The 23,853-nt window shown below is 37.0% G+C and overlaps 1 protein-coding gene and 1 long non-coding RNA gene across 2 annotated transcripts in view; one reads left to right on the forward strand and one right to left on the reverse strand.

Annotated features, from left to right (window-relative positions):
- Positions 1-23,853, forward strand: part of LOC106668935 (protein C-ets-1) — a 231,794-nt gene that overhangs the window by 72,259 nt on the left and 135,682 nt on the right. Inside the window, exon 2 of the mRNA XM_014398137.2 lies at positions 11,830-11,938. Within this exon, the coding sequence (XP_014253623.1) occupies positions 11,830-11,938 (109 nt within the window). The remainder of the gene's footprint in view (positions 1-11,829; positions 11,939-23,853) is intronic.
- LOC112126416 overlaps positions 9,679-23,853 on the reverse strand; it is a 114,339-nt gene continuing 100,164 nt past the window's right edge. The window contains exons 2-3 of the long non-coding RNA XR_002909954.1: positions 10,537-11,095; positions 9,679-10,423 (exon numbers count right to left, since the gene is read on the reverse strand). This is a non-coding gene — a long non-coding RNA (uncharacterized LOC112126416). The remainder of the gene's footprint in view (positions 10,424-10,536; positions 11,096-23,853) is intronic.

Raw genomic sequence — 23,853 nt, forward strand, 5'->3', positions numbered from 1 at the left:
ATCAATATTAGTATTCTCCTACTTGATTTCATTAATGAAACTTCACTGCCTCTTGAGCCGCTTTATGGGATTGTAGAGATGGGTTCTATTGGACAAGGCTTGTGCAAGACAGACTGATGGGAGAGCTTGGTAAATTTTTGAAAAATTATTTTTGGATAAATGGAATTTTAAGGTCGTTGTGGAGGTAGCATTTGAGACATACTACAGTGTATTTGTAACTGATCTGAGGACTTTAGGTTAAAAGGAATGGATACGTTAAATATTGAAAGGTTTTAACGGTTCCCCATAGTTTTATTATTTTCGTACAAATCGGTTGAAATAGTGTTTTGAAGATTGTAAGTTTGTTTTTCGTCGATAACTTGGATTGTCGTCTTATAAGTTTGTAGAGTAGACCGGAGCGTCTGTTTAGGTCTTGTCGTTTCGGTCGTGTATGCTGATTCCAAGTTGACCGTGAATCTAGGTGGAATTCACGGTAACGAACGCAGTCGAATTTGGGATTGTGAGAAGAGGTTGCTTCGGAGTGTAAATGTGATAAGGACTTGCTTTGTGTTTTCTTCATTTCCCATTGTCTACACCAATCTTCGATGCAATATCTCTGCAGATCTTCTGGAGCAACCGCAAGATCGGAGCCAGAGGATAGTTCAGTTCAGCAAAAGATGGAAGGAGGGTGGTAGGTGTATTGGGAAATGTGTATGGTATGGTATGGTGACTGGATCTACACTGGAAGCGAATTCGCGCGACACGAGTGATACTGGCGACGAGAGATTACAGGTGAAAAGTCGACGAAATCAGAACAGTAGAATGCTGAGAATTCACCTTCACTGGGAGCGTGCTAATAGCGCGATCATACGCAACTAGATACGAACTAGCTGGGATTTTGTCGCTTCACAACGCACATAGTCCCATGAATATTGACAAATTAATTATAGTTGTGGAGGCCAGGCAAGTGGACACTTTGGGACTAAACATCCAAGTTTTATCACCAAAGAAACAGCCAGGCAAATTGAGTGAAATTGGGAAGTAATGAAGACACGGTTTTTCAGTAGCATTCAGAATGTAGTAATTGAACGCAATTTCTCCCAACCCGAAATATTGAAATAATATTAGGGGAAGCATACAAATCCGGCTTCAAGTGAGACCACTCCCAATTCTTTCCGTTCGCAAAAATATCTCCTTTTTGCGAACATCGTCTCATTGGTGCTCAGTGGTTTCAAGCCCCTAAAGGTCGACAAATTCATTTGGAAGGGGCATAATTACTGTACTTCCTCAAAAAACCAAGACAAGATCCACGTACACACGCTAAGTGCTACTTGTAGACTGCTGGCTGCCTCGAACTTAACTTCTTTCAGTGTAAGTGCACACGTCACTTGGGAGATTCATCAGGCTAATAAGGTTCCAGTGTAGATTGGGCCGAGCACACTGTCCTGAGGTACTCCCCCAACAATAATCCAACCGATAAATCGTTCGTTGGCCTCTTCAGTCTCCCTTTGAGTAATAATTTATTTTTGAAAACCAGCTGCGTGCGTGCATGGTTACGCCATTATTTCCAGGCCTTCGTTAATATAAAACAGAAGAGGCAGATGAGAATGATTCGTTAATTGCCGGTAAGATAAGAAATCCCAGGTGCCTCTATGTTCCGGTAGCTAAGTTGGGCACACCCGATAAGCAGAAAATATTTCGAAGTAAATAATCTCCGTCATTTTATGCTTTAATCAAGATACTACTGCATGAATTGCTTTTGAAGCCCAGCAGATTTTAGGTTCGCCTGTGAATAACCCCGGACCGGCGTGGAGCGTAGACCATGAATGAGCCTCCCGATCCCCTCTCTCGACAGTGTGAAACAGTTTTAAAAAAAAACTCTCCCACCCTTGGCACTAGATAAACACACGGGTCATAACACATACGCGCAAGCACGGCCCCTCACTGCTCATACGCACGCACCCGACGCTCATTCATTAACTTCTTGTTTCTGGTTTTCTGGGCGTGTAGAGGCGAATGTGAATGCGTTTCCATTATGCGACCGTTCCCACTCCCGAGTTCATTGAATCGCCTTTCGTGGTCTACACCAGCTGGCTTCTTGAGTACCGATGTTCGTCTTCTCTCCCACCAATTAAAATAAGGGGCTTTATTGCCTTAAGCATTTTTTATCGTGACCCCACTTTTTTCCAGTGTTAGGCGAGGTGTGAAAATAGATCATGAGATAAGTTCCTCTACTAAACCTGAATATCTAGCGTTATAATTAAATGTTATTTACACCATTAACTACATGTGTTAATTGTTTGTGTTGAGACTCTCTGTGGTCTGCGGGATGATTAACCTGTTATTTGGACATTATACATCATTTTGGTCTACCTTCCCCCGTTTTGGTGGTCTGTCAGACGCGTACCGGCTAAAATCACATTAAGACCTCGCAGAGCTCAGATTTTACTCTCTTTTCGACTCTTGTTTACTTTTTCTTCGGTGACCATTATTCTGAATATAAAAATACAATCAGTGTTGAGCCCGTGGAAATGAGTTCTATCGTTGCCCTTTCAACTCTATTATAATTATTGATTTAGCACAAATAGTAACATGAAAATATAATTAAAATAACATTGAAACTATACAGGGTGTCATCCATGAAATTATCCCACATGTCAAATTGGACTAAAAAGCCTTTTTGAATCTTTTTAATGGAGTGAGCGTGCCTGTTTTTATCCTATGTCTGATACTCAGTTGTATACCAGATCATCTATCTACCTCATCTTTCACTTTCAGGTTTAATACGGTTTTAAGTTCAAATTAACCCTTTTTGTAAAGCATTGAAAATATTTTTGTGTGGTGATTAGTGACCGTTAATCGATAATTATTCAGAAATCGTGAGATGCGGTCTGGTGTGATGTAGGTTTCAGAAAAACATTTTCTTTATCGTNGAATCTTCAATTGAGATTTTTTTAAATACAAAACAATTAATTTCTTAAAATCAACATGAACATTAGTTACAATAAAATTAAAATATTATATACAATTAACTACAATTATATACATTATAGTATAGTTATATACAATTCTACAATTACAACAAATGATTCTTCCATTCATTCGAGAGATTTTTTGCATTATTATTTTGAAATAAATTAAATAATTAGTTTATAGACCTTTTTATTTTATATTTTAAAAAATGTCGAGATAAAAGAAAAAGAAACTGTTTTTTACATAATATTTTGTATAACTGGACTTTAATTCTAATTAATTTCCATGTGGTATTTCAGATGTAAACCCATTTTATAGTTTGAAAAAGTTCTGAAATTAAAAAAGGTTTATTTGATGGGGAAAAGACATATCACTTTTCATTTAAGTCAATCTTTATTCTATCAAGTCTCTTGAGTTTCATAAAATTTTAATTATATTGTAAGTTTGACTACATGAATAAAAGGAGCATTGAAAACCCTATGAGATTCGTTCATTTATTTTTTGTTTCTTGTTTTCATTGTATCGTTAAGCAAACCAAACTTAAAATACTGCAGTGTGCATGAAATATATCATGGAAAAGATGTCAGACTTGCATTCCTGAATAAATTGGACATTTTGAACTTTTTTCAACTTTTAACTTTTTTGCCTACTCAATTTTGTACGATACTTTTTCCTATTCAATTTGCTTTACTTTCTTTATTATTAACAGATGTTTCAAAATCATAGTGGCAATTTTTAAAACATTTTGTAAACGAAAAATGAAATTTTTTGGTAATTTAATGTTAATTACATTGGTGATAACTGACATTTGAGAAATTAAGTACATTTATTTACAACTTTACTAACTTTTTTGTAATCGCCATATCTTTTCTTATTCACAGAATCAATTAGAAAATTAGAAAAGAACTCGTTAAATTTTATATTTTAAGTGATTTTTTACTTTGTTTGTTCAATGTTGCGAGAACAAAAATAAATCTGATAGGGTTTTTAGAGTGCTTTCTAAATGGGTGAAATAAAGTTTCTTCAAATACATATTAATATTATGTGCGTGGGTAGTTCACATGTATTACATGTTTATTCACTAATTTCGTGGTCCGCTTAACCAATTAATATATTACAATTAATTAAGGTTTTTAGTTGAGATAAAAAAAAGTCAATGGCACGAGCGGGATTCGAACCCACGATCTTCGGCTTGATACGCCGCTGCTCTACCACTTGAGCTATCGTGACCTCGATCCACTCGGACACCAATTTGCCATCTCAACCGCACGATCGAATCCAGCTCGTGCCATTGACTTTTTTATCTCAACTAAAAACTTTAATTAATTGTATTACATGTTTGTGTTATGTCAACCCTTAGACCAAGTGTTTTTTTTTTCTTTAATAAAATGACTAGAGGGAAACGAACGACCTCGACCGTTAATAACGCTATTTTAAAGATAATAATGGTCCTTCATAATCTGCGTAAGATGTCGACGATCCCCTTAAAAGTGGACTTGATCGGACGAAAGGGAAAATGGCCGGTGGTTGAAACGTGATCTCGTTCCAATTACAGTCGGATTATCGGCTTCTGTTTACGATTATAAATCTGCCCCGGCCGTAAAGATAAAAAAAAAGGGAAAAAAATCCGCCAAAGTCACCTTCGACGGCAAGTCGGTTTTGACGATTGGGCTTAGTCATTGGAGTTGGACCAAGACCAATATTGAACGGGCCATCGCCAACCTCGGCCGGTCTGCAGTTTGACTCTCGCTCAGTTGTCTGGGCATCTTCTGGTTTGAATATGCAAATCTTAATCTATTCAATGTTCAATCGTCATATTTAATAACTTTTTTTTTGTGAGATTGACTATACAGATTTACATTTAAATGGAAAAACCAGCGGAATTAGAATGATGTAAAATTAAAAAAAAAAAAAATGTCGATGCCGCAGACTAATTCCATGAACACTATGCCCTGACCGTATTTTACTATAAACTTGCATTTTTGCCGACTTTGGGCTTTTCGACTTGCACATCAAATGGAACTCTCAGTTTTACCGATAATGACGCATTGGCCGACGGTTGGTTTTAATCTTTTAAGTATATACCCTGATGGACAAATTTAAAGCACGATTCAATTTATTTAGTTTAAAATTAAATACATCTTTCTACATTAGTTACAAGTAATCGGGAGCTATCATAGTCAAAATAAACAGTAAATAATGCTTTGTTTACTTATGTATTAATTAAGCCAATTTGCTCAAAAAGTAGGTTTACGCCCTTGCACTCTTCTACCCCTAAAGATCGCTTTCACTTAATCATTTTTCTTCGTTGAATTCACTTGGTATTATTCTTATTCTTAAACCTTAAACAATTGCTGCTGTCAGAAATTTGAGTGTGTCACAGTGCCAGGGTCATCACATTGCTAGCACTATTACAGAAACGTTACAGCCAGCACGAAGTCACCAGGAGATTGAATGTAAATCACTCTATAGGAAGGGTTCTTCGGCGCTTCAGAGATACGGGGTTTCACACTTGAAAGCAAGGGCAGGATCGATGTAGGTCTACAGACGAGAGAAACGATAGATTCATCCGTCATCAGGCTCTGCGTAACCGCAGCTGTATAGGAAGTGAGATAAGAAATCTGATAAGACAAGTCCGAACTGTTTCGATTTCCTCCAGGACTATAAGAAGAAGGCTCAATGAAAATAACCTTAGGGCCCGGCACCCGGCTTGCGTACATGTGAATTGGACATAGAAGATTGCGGACGAGTTCTCTTTACAGATGAGGTCAGAGTTGGCCTTAAATCATCAGATGGGCGTAATTTCTTATGGAGATGTACAGAAGAAAGGTACGCGCCGTGCTGTACGGTTCCTCAGGTGGCATTCCATGGTGGGTTCTGGTGTTCTGGGTTGGCATTCCTTTGACGCCCCCACCGAATAGATTGTTGTGGGATGAAGATCTCTGTACAAGACATAATCGGAGAACATGTAGTGTCTTTGCTCCCTACATCGGTGACAGGTTCTTGCTATTGCAGGCCCAGAGCGCGTATTGTGGATGACTACCTGAATGAGGTTGGAATTGAGTGCTTGGTGTGGCCAGAAGTCCAGATTTGAACCCTGAATTTGATTTGAAACCAGAATCGAATACATTTTGTACCAACTTGCGCGACGAGTAAAATTCCATAGAATTTTTCCAGAAATCTTTTCCAAGGAATCCAAAAGACGTGATTCGTGCCAGAGGTGGAAATACTCTTTGTTAAACAGCTTTTTACATTTTAATTTGTTTTTGCATTTTCTGTTTTGTACTATATTTTATTTTATCTCAATTTTTTAGAATTACGTAATAAATATTTTCGTTTTAAATGTCTTATTTTTACAAACAAATCTATTTTTGATAGGCAAAATATTAATAAACCTAAACGCATTAAAATGTAAGGGTGGTGCGTTTATTTTGCCCATCAGTATATATTTAAAGTTTTTTAATAATTATAAAATATCAAAGGAAGGCTAATTTCCTTCATATTGCACCCGTGTCCTAGTCAACAATAATTACAAACATTCAACACGACCCGTTATTATTGTTTGTTTCGCCATCGTAAATGCGTTTGTCCTTCTTGTAGATTCTGTAACAATCAAGTGAGTCAGGCTTGTTGGAAGGAGGGAGGGTCGAGATTAGATCTTGCATTGTACATTTCCACTTGTTTTAAAAAGCATATTTTACCTTTTATTGGTGTATATCTTGGAGAAGCTCAAAACAATATGGACTTTTGTTGGTGACGGTTACGTACTATGTGACTTACTCTAGCTAACAATTGTACATCACTTTTGAGCCAGCTGGGATTCGTCGATGATTTATGACGCTTATAATAATAATGTGGAAAGTTTAGGGCTTATTTTTCTGCTACTGGGCGCGTATCTTTACGCGTACTTCTCAACCTTCAGCCATTTGACCTTTTCAATCTGTGACTAACTCTCTGCTTTTATAAGAAAACTAAGTCGATCCTCCGGGCGGTGTTGAACCCACTCTATTCTCGCTAATGACTTACTTTTACTCTCCAGTCACACACTCACATCACAGTACTCGATAATCCTCGGGGCTGGGTTAAACTACCCCTTCCTTTCACGCTAATAAATTACATTCATTCTAATAGATTAACATAAACATAACAAAAACACTATATACATTTAAAAATCCCCATCGCACTGAGGTACGGAACAGCATGTGCCCGCCGTCCTGCCCCAAGACTACGCACAGGTCCGACGATATATCAAAATATTCCCTATAAACGTCATGCCTTCTCCAATGGAAAGTGCTCGACCGTTATTTATCCTAGCATAACGGGCACCTACGCAGTTTCCGGCCAGCTTTATGACACTTTATTGTGTTTTGTCGTTTTAATTTATAAATAATCATTAGTTTATCTCTTTTCCTTGTTTACTTCTTCTGGGTTTTTTTTACTAACATTTTTACATTTATCGTTGTTATGTCAGTTTTTTTTTTTTTTTGTTTTTTTGTAGAGAATTATTTTGAATTTTACTATTTTATTTTGCTTGTATGCATTTGAATCCTATCGTTGACTGATTTGTTATCAGTGTAATGAAGAATGTTTTGTTTTTCACGACCGTAAGTTAAATCGCATCTGCTCGGGTACGTTCCTGGATGTGGCCTAGGCATCATACCAACTCTTATCCTGGGAATCCAAGAAGACGTCTGCCGATAGTTGGCCAACTTTTCGGCTAGAACGCTCCTCTTTGACCGTAGACGGGCAGGTATCGGCCGGCAGTGCGGGTCTGTACCGCTCTCCCGTTGAACAACATGTGTCATCCCGTTTCAGATTTACAGTAAATTTCTAGTTTAGGGTAGTTTTTTTAAATGCAAACAGAAATTTTGATAATGCAAATCCTATTTATTTGAATTACATAACCCCGCTAGAACAAGGTATTCCAGCGAATACAAAAAAAAAGTCAAAACATACAGTTTCTTTCGTTGAAAAGTTTTGTAAACAAACTAGCGTGAATTCTCTGATTTTTTTGTATCATAAATCCGTTTACAGAACGAAAAAAATTGTAGTATCGAAATTAGAGGTCAAATAAACTACGTTGATGATGGAACTACCCTAGTCTGCGAACTCATGCTAAATCGGCTGAAAGACTGTTCCTCACTGAAGATGGCGCAATGTCAAAATGAGTTTGACCAATTCATCAAACCCGCAAGTGAAGACAAACCCAATAAGTCACCTATGCCGATTCTATACAGATGAAAAATAATAATAAAAAATATATTTACCAATTAACGTCACTATCCACAATTTGAACATTCCTTTTGGTCAACGAACTGATTTTATAAAACCAGCAAATATAATCGATTGGTGTCGAACTGTTTCGTTTTATACCGTCTCCTTGGCCGAGTATGGGATCAGAGCATGGTTCGAGCCTTTGAGGTCAGACGGTGCAGATGTCGATTAAGAAACGCTGTCATGTGGTTCTGTAATGCTAATCGGTCGTGACAGAATGGGCTCGAGTTACGAGCGGTTGCTTCGCTACGGACTGTTTTATTTCTCTCCCGTCCTTCGCACTTATTTATCCATTCGGCTTTGTCCACGATAATCCTTCGGGTGAAGCATCCAACGCATTTGACGCAGGGGCGGCTGATTATGCTTTCGGATTTTCTACCACTCCGTGAATTGAATTCACGTAGATAAGTAGAAGAAAACGCCTTTGTTTCCTGTGTCGCGTTTTAAATAACAACAGACGTTATGTAACGTTTTACAAAACACCCTGTGCTTAATAAATGCAGTCTTAATTTATTTGGTTTAATAATAACATAACCAATTTTTCATTCCATTTTTTAAAAAGCGATGTCCAGTAATGTCACCATTATCAGAGGAATAATTTGTTTAAATTATCTATCTACGGTGTTTTCAAATACACACACATATTGACGCAACCGATGTATTGTTACATGTGTTTATGTACTATTAAGATATAAGACTCTTTTTTATTACTGCAAAAAACAAAAATTGTATTGGAAAAAACAACAACAAAAATTATTCACAAATACAAGGGTGTTTTCTAATAGATAGGCTATTTACCCAACTATTTGTTAAAGGTATTAATGTGCTATTAAGATCTAACAAGGGGACGACCAGGGTGGTGTGTCACGGATTTGGATCAAACATTTTTTTGGTGATCCAACACTCCAAAATATTGGACACGTATCCGCCACTTCTTGTGAATATGCTCTGGTTTCGCAAAAAATTAAAAGTTGAAATTTTCCGTTTTTAAAATATTTTTATTTTGCTGTTCTACTTACTCAAATCAACTATGTGAATATACCATTTTACAGAATTTTTTATATGTAAAGTAATATGTAATTTATAATGTAAATAACCAAAAAATTGCTACAAACCAAATATTTTTCATGTAAACTAGGGCATACAATTTTTGTTTGAATTTAAATTTATCGATTTTTTGACTCCTAAAATTTCTCCGATTTTTAAGAAGTTCTTGGAATATTTTATTGAAACGGCTTTATTTCAAAAACAGTTAAAAGGATTTTAACATCAAACATACCATTTAAAAACAGAGAAACGTTGTTTTTTAAGGACGTATGTACAATAAAAGTATATAAAGGATTTCTATAATAAAACGCATAAAATAAGAAAATATTTTTGTTAGAAATTAACCTTTTTTAAAATAGAAATAATAGTCCGATTTTAATGTTTCATACAGTTGATAAAATGCACAATTTCTTTAAAACGAATTATCAACCATGAAAATCGGTCTCTGAAAGTGATGTTAGAGCTTGCACTTGGAATGTCAATCACGCAGAAGGTCGTCGAAATTATCAATCCAAAAATTAATTTACGCCTATTTCCATGGCCATAAATTGTTATTTTGAATTTATTATTGACCTCTAGGGATAGACTTCTGCGAAGTCTTACGGAGGGCGAGTATGACACTTGGAACGGTAATCGAGCTGGGCAACCGACGGATTCCACCCTGTGCCTCCCAGGCGTACTCGTCCGGGAAGATCTCGCCGTGTTAGCCAAGCCGTCTACTCCTTACCTAGCTACGTTTTGGAGTACTAGCTACTTAGATGGAGGTACGCTGGTTTTTGGCTCCTCTTTGCAGACGGGTGTAAATCTGAAGAAGGTGTGGGGTGTGCCGTGTATCGCGAAGGTGCGTCCACTTCGTTGTCCCTTCCGCCGCACTGTAGCGTTTATAGGCAGAACCGTATGCGATTTGGCATGCGTTTGAAGTGATTCGAGACGATGGTGGCTCTGCTAACCTAGTCTGCACCAACTTCCTAAGCGCAATTACTGAGGTCCGTGACAGATGTTCCGTCGACCCTCTCGTAGTGATTTTGTTGGAGCGTCTTGGCAAAACGGTGGTTGTTGTCTGGGTCTGGATAAATCTGGAGAGTAATGAAAAGGCTGACGCGGCGGCTAAGACCGGGACGTCCTAACCTCCAGCCCTCTGATGCTAAGACTGCAATAAAAACATGTTTAAAAGAAGGTAGCAGCGTCAATGGAGTGGATCGGCAGAGAAGCTCTAGCTTATCAACCGATCAAGGATAAGCCGCTAGACGCACGGACACTTACTTTTGGGCCAAAGCCCGCGCATGTGTACGGCATGTAGAGAAAGTTTGCTCGATGTGTCCCACCTAACTGAATGGTGTAATTCCTTGATTCCATACATTCAACGCGCAGGAATGCCACCCGATTTGCGAATTGTGCTTGAATACGGCAGCGAGTATCAGGGTCCCCTGTTCCGATTCTTGAAGGAAATGGGGTTGCTCTATTGATATAGTAATAACATTAGTTGTGTATACCTAGCTCATGTTGAGAGTGAATGTATTTATTGGCGTGAATGTGTGAAGTGAGAGAGTCGATGGCGGAATATCGAGTTCCCCATCCACCCTCAATTGCATTAGTTGTGTAATAGCTGTGTGATAATGGAGGAATATCGATTACTCCATCACCCTAATTAAATGAATGTCACGAAAATAGGAGTGAATATATTTAAGAATGAACATGAGTACGAATGAGTTTGTAACTGCGTGCGTTGGGTGCTGAATTGACCTAGCTGTCGATAGCATCTGGAGCCCAACCTCGCTGGATGGACGGATAAGACTGAGGACTGCCCCCGCAACTGTTGGATCTGNGATCTCAATAAAAGATCGAAACGTTGGCACGATAAAGAAAATGTTTTTCTGAAACCTACATCACACCCGACCGCATCTCACGATATCTGAATAATATGAGTTAAGCGCAACAGTAACCAACCCCATGATCCCTACCTTATTCTGAGGCGATTTCTATCCTAAGTAAACTTGGTAATGCTCATTGTTGTCGAAATAAACGGGGAGGCCATCTTGATACAAAAAGCATACCTCTTTACACGTCTTCGGGGCATAACTCAGAAATAGTCGATCCTATAAAAATTAACTTAATATTACAGCTTTGATCGACCTCGGTCTTAAACGACCTGGCGATTTCGAAGTTTCCTAAGAAACTAAACTTTTAAATTTCGAGATGTGAGCAATTTTAATATGTCTCGGTGAATGAAACTCACTCTAAATTTAATTTTTTTTGTTGATAAATGTAAGATATTGGGATCGATTATTTTACCAAAGTAAGTTCTGTGGCGAACCTCGTATTTGAATGTGCCTGAATTATTTTTATGGCTGAAATAAACAAAGACAATATAGTTCCATGTGTTTATCAGCTTAATGTGCGCTTTGAAAGAACTACTTTTTACTACTCAAAAGTTTCGTTGTTGATTAAAAAAAACCCAGCTACATATTTCTAGCAATAGGATAGAAAAACTTGGACGTCCTTTCGTGTACCAAATACATTGTTTAAATACTAATTCTCCTTTTTGTTATTTTCCAGTTTTGTCTAGAGGAGATGAACATAAAACAGGAGCAAATAGATGAAAGTTTCGGACCGATGCAGAAGGTGCCGTCTCTGAGTGACCTTTCGGACACAGAGAGCTCGTTAGGTAAGATAAATACAACCTATTATTAAAAATACAACTCTCAGAAGATGTAATACATTGATCGTTAATCGTCCGGCGGCTAATAATGGGATATTATTAATTTATTTGCAAAAATCCTTAATTGTCGAGTTTGGAATCAAAATAGGCTAGAATTAATCAACTCATTGAACTGGCCCAGTAAAATATTTATAGTAATTTATCATTTTAGCGAATTAATAAGGTTAAACAATTTTCTTTCTTTTTTGCCATTCTTTTCAAAATAAGCCGTTTGTCTGATTTTCTGATGGAAACTCAGATGGGGCCAGGTCCGGATGGTGTGGTTGGACTTCCCAACTAAGCATCATTGTCATCTTATCACGTTCTGACTGTATGAGATCTTTCGTTTTCCTTGTGAAAAATTGCACCTTTTTCTGCTTATGAGAGCAGGTTGTTCCTGGGCCAGGGCAACAGACTCGTTGCAGTTGGCTTGAGTAGATTTCTGTGGTGATGGTCTAGCCATGTGACAGGAGTTCGTAGTGCACAATGTCACTAAACAAAAGCCTGTGATGTTTTGGAATATATATATAAAACATGTAGTAGTGTAGAAATGAGAGACTAAAAAGAAAGGTAAAAAATATTTTGAGGATATTTTACCCTTAACTGACCGTTGTTTCAGGGTGAGATGCCGGCGTCCCACAAGGGACCATTCTCGGGCCCATTCTGTATACCATTACCGTCGGATGATACCGCAATTTTCTCTTCTAACCCGAATCCTATCCAAATAACGTCTAACATCCAAAACACTTTGAGTTTCTGGATATAGCAATTACATTGGAAAAAGTCTTTCCCTTCACTATACATCAGCAAGAAGCTACCCGGCTTACACGCAAGTCAGATACTAAGGACTGAGAACAGACTGACCTGGACATTTGGTGACAGACAATGCCTACGACCTCCTAGTGTTACTTATCCTTTTTTCATCGCATGTGACAATACGGTCAAAAAAGTCTCTATTCTGTGTTGTGAATGCAATGAAAGAGACTTTAGAGCCTGAAGCTTGTTACCGTTGATCAATTTATACGGAATCTATTTGCTCAGCTTCCATGTCTTCCCAAATCGATGTAAGCTAGAGCGAATGGTTTCATCGCTTACGTTGAACATATTGGCAAGCTCTTGATATTATCGACTCAAATAAAGTTCCAAAGCTTCATCATTCTCAGATGAAAAGTTTTTGAACCACTTTTGGAGCATTGCACTCACGTATTGTTTCATCACCGAATGAAGTGAAAATTTTATGACCCGTTTAGACCTAGATGCGTTTCCGAATTTGATCATCTTTTTCCTTTTAAGTTCCGAACATCTTGGGTCTTATCAAACACTTGTTTCCAGTTGTACAGCATATCTGAACTTTATCTGAAATTGAACCAGTGAGAATATACACAAAACATCAGTTAACAGCGCATTGCTTATTGTCAGGTAGAGTAGAATATGTAAAATCAATGTACAATCCTTATTGTTTGATTCAACGGCGTTGGTATTTTATAAAATGAAGAATTTCTTCGGCATAAGTTCAAAGAAGGGAGAAACGCTGACTTCATAGGATCGGTCAAGATCAGTCAGGATCAGTCAGGATAGGACGTGTAGTGGTTGTTTCTGAGGAAAATGACAAAGGATTCCCCAACTACTTCTTTCAAGCATGACGTTTTTATCTTTATTTATTTTCTTCACAAATATTATCGATTGATTATTGGGCTGCTGACCGTTGCATCAAGCACGTTTGAAATATTTTTTCTTTATTTCGATTAAAATTGCAAAAGTGAGGAATATTTAGTTGTATACAGTTCAGATTATGCCTGTATTGACTGCATCAGATTTTCTTTCAAAATGGGACCTGAAAATCACCAGTGAATCTAATAAATGGTCTAGTTAAAAAAGTAACTCTTCCAAGGAGAGATTTTTTAAAAATATTTGTTTGTATCTAATACATGAATTCTATAAAACACCAGACAAAACACCAACACTACGACTAGCACTGCACCCGATGACACGTGCTGTGAGAAGCGTCAAGACAGTCAATGCTGGCACTTAGTTATCGGGTTATGGCGAGGTCTTCTTGGAGGAGGGGATTAGGATGAGTTGAAAGATTGTAGTGAAACTTGAAGCGGGAACTGATCAATCCTTTGAGGAAAGGAATGTTATGGTTATTGTGGATAGTGAGGTTGGAGGCATAGTTAATAGTTTGGAGGACTTTTGATTGGAATGCCGGGGTTCGTTGGATGTTAGATGACTTATGGTACCCAACAGGATTTCGGTTCTTTAAATCTTCGAATCCTCGTAGTTGTCAAAATCGTCTTTTTATTTGTGCCCTTCTCGCTTGAATCTTATTGTATGTTTGGTTCGTTGGATGTTAGTTGGCTTGATTACCTCACAGTTCCGCTCGAAGTAATGGTTTGTACAGAGGTTGTTCTTTAACGTCATTTCGGTCCTATAGTTCTTCGTATTTGTCCAATTCCTCTGTTCAGTTCTCCATTTCTTAAGTATAATCCTAAGTATTTTACTGAGTAGATGTCAGTAGTTCTTTACTGTTAACGTATAGACGTGAGCAACACTGTTTGGTTAACCTCAACGTAATTTGGGTGCATTTTTACTTCCATCTTGCACGTGTTGCACCATTCTTCAATGAGCTCAAGGTGCTCCTGTATAGTGGAGGTGGCTTGGGTAGGATTGGAGTTAAGAGAGAAAATATCGGTATCGTCCTTGTGGGTTGGCAAGAAAAGCAGTCAGCAGTATAAATTGCACATACTGTATAAGTTTCATTAATTATTCTTCCGAGAAGATCGTAGTCACGATAGCTCAAGTAGTAGATTAGCGGCGTAATTAGCCGAAGGTCGTGGGTTCGAATCCCGCTCATGACACTTGACTTTTTTATCTCAACCAAGACCTTACATGGAAAGAATAATTAATTGAAAGATGTAACTTGGTCAATTGACCACTAAACCGTAAATGAATTAATATTTAATAAGTAAAAGAAGTATCACTTCACTAAACAGCTCCCCGTGGCCACTTCATAAGTCGCAGAGAATCCAACCCGATTACACGATCGAAGTCACGATAGCTCAAGTGGTAGAGAAGCGGCGTATTTAGCCGAAGGTCGTGGGTTCGAATCCCTCTCGTGACACTGACTTTTTTATTTCTACCAAGACCTTACATGGAAAGAATAGTTAATTGAAAGATGTAACTTGGTCAATTGAGCACTAAAATGGTAATGAATTAATACTGTATAAGATGGTTCACATTGTGGCCTGGATTCTCTCAGAGAACTCATTGCTGCACCTACTCTGAGCAACGATCTGTTGGTAATACGAAGTGGAAGAAAAAATGTTAGCAGCATTGCTGGAGGCAGTTCTTTATTTTGGGTTCTAAAATCTGGATATTTGGCCTGGAAAGTCAGAATTCCAAAGGAATTAGAATTGCACTGCTACTTCTTCCCTTTCCTTTTTGTATCTTGGTTGGTGTTAAAATGTTGAATGTTTAAAAAAAAACATACACTCGCCTTTCGGCTTGTTTATTCTCCAAAGTAATTGGAGATTGCCCCAGGGTACTCGATTTTCACCTAGAAATTACCATTCACGTTAATAAATTACATACATGAGACTTCATTCCCACTGCCCCAGAGTTCTCGATTTTCCTCGGGGTGATTGTTATTCACGCTAATAAATTATATTCACACCACAATTTAATGATTATATGTCAGGATGGGAACTTTTATTACTTCCCTGTGATAATCATTTTTTTCTCTAAGACATTACAAACCGTAATAAAAAAGACAATTCCATTCGTTCAGTTGTATCTTGTTATTGTCTTGCTTGATGCTCGCAAATTCCATCTAAACCGCAGTTGTTTATATAAAAATTGCAGCAGCGTTTCTTAGCTGGACGAATCTTTCACAATTTCCAAACATTTTCTGTGCTATCGATGTTTACAAGAGCCATTTTGACTGCATGAAAACATCTTTCTTCCGAGGTTTTCTCTTGTAAGTGAAATGTGTACAAATTTTCTAAACAAACTTCTTATAATAGGATTTGGAAATTACAATAACGGAAAAGGTTCATCGGCTGGTTTTCCAACTTCGGTTCAGCCGTGTCGCAACCGTTGTTGCAGAGGGCAGTCAAGTTGCAAACGGCAAATATGACGAATTTTCGTTTATATACCATTAAGTGTCCAAATAGAGGGAGTTTAATGAGGATGTAACAGTTAGCGTACTCGTTAGACCGCTTCGTCCGTCCTCCACTCGCAATCAAGCCCAGCCCTCTTTCGCTCCTCCAAATTACCATAGTAGAAAAAAGAACGGTACATGACATCGAATCACACAGCAGTCGAATTAGCCTTTAATTAACCCAGATATATCGATATGTTAAAAAGTCCCTGTAGCAAGATATTGAGTTAAAAAAATCGTCTACGTATTCTAGCTACATCTTCCAAAAATGCTGCTGAGCCTGCTTCTCTTTTCTTCAAGTTCTCGTACAAATGTGGATGATGATGTTGATGAAAGGAGACTAGGGGTTTGGTGGTTTTTATTCCCCAAGAATGACAGCCTTCTGGCTTATTGTACTTTCCTACGGCCTTAGTTCAGTCAGTCGTCTGTCCTGTCTTCGATCCTTCTTTTAAGGAGTACTTGGTCATCGCCTGTCGTTGCTACAATTCCTTTCCCTGGGTTTTCAATGTCTCCATTGACCGGTTGCTTCACATTCGACGATGTTTCTTCCTCCACATTGCATAACCTACAAATGGTATAACCTATCATTGAATATGCCTATGTTGCGTAGAACTCTTTTCAGATGCCAGTGACCGGTAAATAGTCCTAACGTTTAACCTTCTTTAACTGAAGCACAGTTTACAACAGTTTGTATGTTGTAATAAATACGGTTAGTGACCTTTTCTGTAATTTATGGAACTTGTAGGATCTTGATTGCAGAACGCGTTAAACTTAAAACAGAAAAGTTTGACGTGTATTTGTGTTTCTAAAGCGTTTTTAGAGAACAAACTCTCAAGTTGAACGACTAACCAACCTCACTGAGAGAAAAGACGTAGAAATGTCTTGTTGATGGAATCAAATTGTACTAATAACTTTTATAAATTCACATTGTTGTACAGACAAGAGTCACGATGGCAATGGATTATTAATCAATTCAGAAGTCGACTCGGACACAATTGGACCATTTTACCATTAAACGTCATTAGGTGTGAAGTTTCATGCATCGCACCCGCCCACACCTGTGATTTTTGAAGTCGGGTTAAAAATGACACGAGTCCCTATTAACTCAGGACCTCGGCTGCATACTCAAAATATTCCGAAAACGTCTTTTGAACATGAGCCAACATGTGAAAAAGATGGATCCTGTTTTATTCCAGGAAATTGATTGACGTTTATATGACGCCAATCTAATACTTCTAAACTGTCGGACGTCAAACTTTCGAGTGTTTCAATCCTTTCGATTACAAGAGCGAAAATCTGAAAACACTAACACTCGAGGTAAAAATAAGGAATTTCCTCTCGGGAAATGGTGAACCGATGACTAGCCGGACCCGATCACCGGATTCAGCCGACTCGTATTATCGGCGTTTCTACCAACTTAACAGTGTACTGTTTTGCCAAAGGGGAAAAAATAAAAATTCTGTTGAAGGTTGACATGTCAAATAGGCCGGCCGTACTAGTCGTAGGTATGGACAACCCCATTTCAAAGCCCATTGAGCACAATGGGGTGTCGCTCAAGCAGACCGTGACATTCGGCGGCGACGGAGGAAGTCCCTTTCCTATTTTCGACCCGAGGACTTGATTTCCTCGTGCTTTTTTTCTATTTACAATTATTAATATTCGAACCGTGTTTTAGCCGTCGCTCTTGACATTTCTGCGTGTTTTTTGTTTTTAATAGTTCTGGAATATTACACCATTCACATCAACATGGGTAGGCACAGATGTCATACATTGTCTTAAGCGACAACTCTTATAATTGTTTATTTTAAACATAAAGGCTTATTTAGATTTATTAATCATACAAAATAGAAGATTGCAATTTGCAAGAAAAAAATGATACTTGACCTGATCAGTACGAAGATTCTAAACCAATTTTTGGAGTTTGCATATACACATTGAATATTTGAGACATCCTAGGGTCAGGTTTACAAGAACATAAAAATATTGCTGTCTATTTGGTTCAGGCACGGATTCGTAAAGGCGTGTGGAAGGCCTTCACCAGTAAAGACCGATTTGGTCGTAAATGTGGGTTTTGAGATTTTTATATTTATTTGTTTTCTGATCGGCCCGAAAACTTGTAGGATCAAAATACACTTTTTTCAAAATTCTCGATCCGATCAAAAACAAAAAGTATCGATTGATCGATCGATACTTTTTACAAGTAATTGTCTGATACGTGAATCTGCTATAAAAAAATATTACATTCGTAATCCTTATAAATTTTAAGTAGTAAATGCCTTACTGTACAATACAAAACAATGGTATATGTGAATTGTGAATCATTGTTTGTCAAAGAGCCATTTTTCAGTTTCATATATGACTTCTCTGTTGTTCTCAACTTCAGCGTTTTGCTTTTTTGTATTATTTGAATGGCACGCATTTAGATTTAAAGTTAAACTTACCTATATTAAAATTAAATCCTACCTAGCTTATGAAGGAATAGAAAAAAAATTTCAGTGCCTTTCTTGTGAGCTTAAATTCCATAAATATCGGACAATTTGAATGAATTTTTGGAAAAAATTTAGTTCTGACCTAGTAAATAAATGTCCCATTTATCCGACAGTGTTTGAGAGTACGATCTTCCTCTTCCATTTCCGTGGACACAGCCGTTCGCAAAAGAAATGCCTAACTGGCGAAAAGTGTTTTTCCGCTTATTTGTTGAAATTCAAGGCAAACGATTACATTGCAATGGAACGATTTACTCCAATCTACAAAACTAAGTCAGTAGAAAATCCTACACACTTAATTTTTATTCTGCCGCCTAATTAATTATTATCTGACCTAGAATAAGCCAACCAGTGACGATGAAACTCCTGATAAATACATGTTAATGTTCTTGTATTATATTAAACTGATAATCAAAAATAGTTTATACGATTTATTTTATCCTGAAAATAACGACCATGCAGGTTAATAAATCAAACAACTATAAAAGTTTATTATTATTTCTAATTACAACAGTTAAAGTGTTATTACTGCCAACTTTAAACATTCTTGTTTATTTCCTTCTGCGTTTATTTGTTAATTTAAAGATTTTAGTTGTTCCTTTTTAAATTTGATAATCCAGCGCTCATGATTAAAATAAACGCCCAGTGGAGGTAAAAAAGAAGGATCTTATCCATCAATAGATTCGTACACTGAAGTATTTAGCAAATAGGTAGCTGCCTAGATTTCTTTCTTAATAAAATTTCAAAAATATTGTGAGTTGTCACAAATCTTGTTTTCGACATCAAAGATACAAGGAAAAGAAAAAAAATCGAGTTAGTTTTACATTTCGACCTAAAGATGGAAAAACTTTTTATAATCATTATCAGAATTTATCTATATTTTGAATATTAACTGTTTTAACGTCTACTTTATCTTATAAATGCTAGGTATCCTAGATGTAGTTGTAGCGTAAAGGGAGAAAAGACTTATGAAACTATAATCTGTTCAGACGTTGATTAGATTGCCCTTTTTTGTCTCCATTAACGAATTGATTTGTCACTTAATCAGTTCGATTTTGACGTTTGATCGTTTTTTGATTTCAGTTCCAAAGTCGGATGTAACCGGTTAAAAAAGGAGAAATTCGAAAATTTAGTTTGTGCTGACTTTTAAAAAACCTAACTTTAAATAACAAAAATCAGTAACACGACAGATTGAAATTACCTACTTCTGATGGAAAATTGCAATATTTCCAGAACGAATAGATAATTTTGTTATTTTCTGGTATCATTTGTTTTTTAATGGAAAGGACTTTCAGAATCTGTAGGTACAACAATGGTTCACGCACTTTTTCAGTTTATATTTTTAAAGGAGTTATATGTGAAACCATAGTAAAATTTTAAGAAAGACCATTGCAGTATTTGTCAATTCATAGTCACGCATCACAACACTCAGAAAATTCAAGTGAAAATGTATATAATTGAGAAATGTTTTCCAAGAATTTTATTGGAAAAATAATGTATAATTTTCCCAATAAATTCGTTTTCCAATGATGTTGGCAAACAAAAATTTATTATCAGCCCAGATAAAAGGAATAAATATATACAAAAAATTAATCTGAAGTGTTTTAAGTGTTTTTCTTTGTGTAGTTGTAAAACCGGCACAATTGATCTCTGTTTTTCCTCTCTCGTTCTTCTATAGGTGTTTAGTTAGAATTTTTCAATGTTGCAGTTTATACATTGCAGCTCTTTTATTTTTTTTAAAATGTAATGATCGTTTCATGTTTGAGCGTTTCTCGTTAAATCTCAGCCCGTTTCTGTACTGTGTTGAACCATGCAGGGTACCCTGAGCTTTATATTATTTCGCCTTATTAACTGTTGGATTTTGTGTATAAAACATCTGTATCAGAAATAACTGCACAGTCCTCAAGCAGGTTTACATAAGCAGTATGCTCCGATCCGGTCATTTCTCGGTCAATTCTCTTTTTTGAGCTTTTAATTTTTCACTAGTCTAAGTTGAAAGAGCTACCAAAAAGCAAAATGCTATTTTTAGTTTGTCACCCATGCCACGCAATTTCCGCGATAAACAGCTAGATGGACCCAACATAAGGCAAAAATGAAGAAACTGGACAAAAAAAAAATGAACAGTGACTACACAGTACTACACTGTGGCAAGTAAGGTTTCCAAACTTTTTCTCCACTGAGGTTTATAACTGGAAACTGAACTTTTTCCTATTAAAGAAGTTTCCTTGGTGACTCTTCGAGAAGCTTATCCGGACTAGTGCTTTACCTTCACAAAGGATGTGCCGATGTATCTGACTTCTCGTGAAAGTCGACATGTTTCTGTCTCGCCTTTGCTCATCTTTTTCCAGTGATAGTTAAGAGAGCAGTAGTATAGAGGCTTATAATTTTCCTGAGTTCTTCTTTCTCAAGCTATTATTCCATAAATAACATTAGCGCACTATGAAATGCGCCAAGTTGTGGTTCTGGTCCCAAGAGAGGGCTCCCCCTTTTTCGGCTTGTTGGTCAGCCTGTTCGCTTTATTCTATACTTTCATGTCCCAGAGCCAACAGCAGTTGTTTTGTCAACTGCTTGAATTTTTTTCTCAAGCTATTTTTGCAACCAGACTTTAGCACACGTTCTTTTAGTGTTGTTCCGGTCCTTTAGGTGGGAGGGCGGCCCCCTTGTCGGCAACCTATTCGTTTTTTCTCAAACTTCGTGTGCCGGAACCAGCAGCAAGATATTAGGCGATTTAGACATTACCAATCTAGTTTGAAGCTAAAAACATTTAGTGCATCTACAGCTGTCTCACTGTACGCAAGTAAATCCATCCGTGCAACTTTCATACTCTTATTAATCACTCCTGCGCACAGAGTCGGATTGCATATGTTTCCCTTTAAAAAACACGCGGCATCATGACAAACGGGCAAACTGCGGGATCCTTTTTAGTTTTTGGATGATGCGGAGAGGTCGAAAATCGAAAATTCCTCTTCTCCGAGTGGTTACGACACCGTGATATTTTGCAACAGAATGAATTCCACGTGTATCAATTAATATTCCATTTGATGCTGAGTGAGAGTCCTACTTTGTGATGAAAAGGTTAATTCCACTGTTTCTATAATAAGGCGTGAGTCAGAGTTGTAAAATAGAACTAAGGGAACGTCTAACAGTTATCCTGCATGGGGACGAGGAACACACGATGGCAAGACGAAAACGGATCGGAAATACAGGTGTTGAATGAATAATGAATAATGAAGGCGGCGGTGGGGGATGAGTGACGAAGGAAAGCGGACCCAGACGACCTCCGCCGGCCGGGCCGCGTACCGCGAGCCGAAATCATGAATGAACCCGAGTCAATGAACGGCTCTCGGTTAAAACGAATTCCCCATGCAGAGAAAGCACGAAAATTTAATTTGTTTTCTCACACAGTCAACGGGTTAAAGCTAAAAGGGGGTTTCAGATGGAATGGTTCCTTCGTCGAGATCAAAAACCGTCCCACTCCTGTTCCCGTTGGTTAAATTTTAATTTATCCGCTTATTCATCCTTTTGTTTACACGCTAAAGAGAAATAAACCGATCGAGCAGGTGAAAATTGTACTTTTTTTTGCCACCAAATATAAGATATTTATTGTTTTCATTGACCTAGTTATGATGTCCTTAACACCCCACCAGGTTAAAAATTCCTCATCTTCTATTATGTTATGTTAATTCATTTTTCAGTTTGGTTAAAAAGTTAAAATTCAGCTATGGCGGCAAAAAATATGGTTGGTTTTGACACTCTTCAGTTTTCACTTCTGCTTTCTTTCTTCAAATATTTTTCTATAAAGACTTTGGTACTGTTAACATTAATATTCTTCTCCATAAACTTCTGATAATGGTAATCTCCTGGTATGGTTCCCCTCTAATTTAAATAATAGGTATAAATGAGTGGTTTTAATATTTAAAAATAATATAATAAAATTAAAATAATATGTAAATAAAAATAATATTTATTTAATAATTTATTGTATTCCTGAGAAGCGGTCAAGAATGAATTAGTTTAGAAAAACACCTTTTTCATTATAAAACATATGTTGATTGTAAAAATACAATACAGATGTAAAAATATAAATGTTGAATACTCACAAAAATTGTGGTGCTATTCTTGTGGTGCCACATTGGTGTTGTGTGAATTGTTGTGGAACGGAATTTGTATTCTGCTATTTTTATATGATTGTGCAGGGTGGTGATTTACCACGTCCGCCACCCTGTCAAAATCATATTTTTCCAATCAAAATATTTTTTGTAATTCACCCAAGCCCTGAAGATGAACCGAACAAAAGTAGAAACGTGCGCAAAAAAATAAAAAACGTGTTTTTCTAAACTTCCTCATTCTTGACCGCTCCTCACGAATGCAACAAATAAGTAGGTATAAAATTGTTTCCATTTAGTTCAACAGTCCAAATTTCTTGCTTCAGGTGTACCACAAGGCTCACATCTTAGTCCAGTATTGAATTTTTCTCTTTATTAACGGCATTTCAACTGTTTTCTCTGATATTAGATTTCTACTCTTTGTTGATGATCACAGCACTTCAGGACAACTTCATTTCTCTTCCTTATCATTATTATCCTTCAGATCAAATCCACAGCAATGAACCAAAACTTTGTAACTATGATCTTACGTCGGTTTTATATATTGATAAAGAGGGAAGAAGTACTATGCGTTTTTGTCTACAAATAATTAAACAATTTGTCCTCCAGTCCTGAACTCTTCTGCTTCATAAGGTTAAATGCACCTAAATACATTTCTCGTTATTCAATGTCCCTTGTTGGTCCCTTAATTACCGTTAACAGAATTCAACAACAGGAAACACAGTAAATACTCGTTTATTTAATATTAGTTTTTATATGTTTGAAAAAATGTTAAGCTAAAATGTATTAAACGTATTAAAGTTTTTTCTTTTCTATTTGTCATTTATATAATATTAAACCAGCCTGTATTTGTAAATAAATAAGTATTTTTTGTGAGACGTGGTAAGCGAAGCGAGGTAATGAATTTTCACTTTGATCATCTCTGATCAAACTGGTCCGCCTATTCCCGCTTGTTGTCTGGCACGTTGTGGCATTTTGCCATCTTCAGTTGTGGTTTTGTATTATAAATTTAGTTTTTGTTTAGTTTGTGGTCTTATAAACGTTTGTCGTGTAGAAAAATTATTTGCCGTTTGGCTATAACAACAAAGTGATATACATAAATAATTAATTGCAATCCCTTTTGGTAAACTT

This window comes from Cimex lectularius, unplaced genomic scaffold (assembly GCF_000648675.2).
Source record: "Cimex lectularius strain Harlan isolate CLEC.00 unplaced genomic scaffold, Clec_2.1 scaffold29, whole genome shotgun sequence".
Taxonomy (NCBI): Eukaryota; Metazoa; Arthropoda; class Insecta; order Hemiptera; family Cimicidae; genus Cimex; species Cimex lectularius.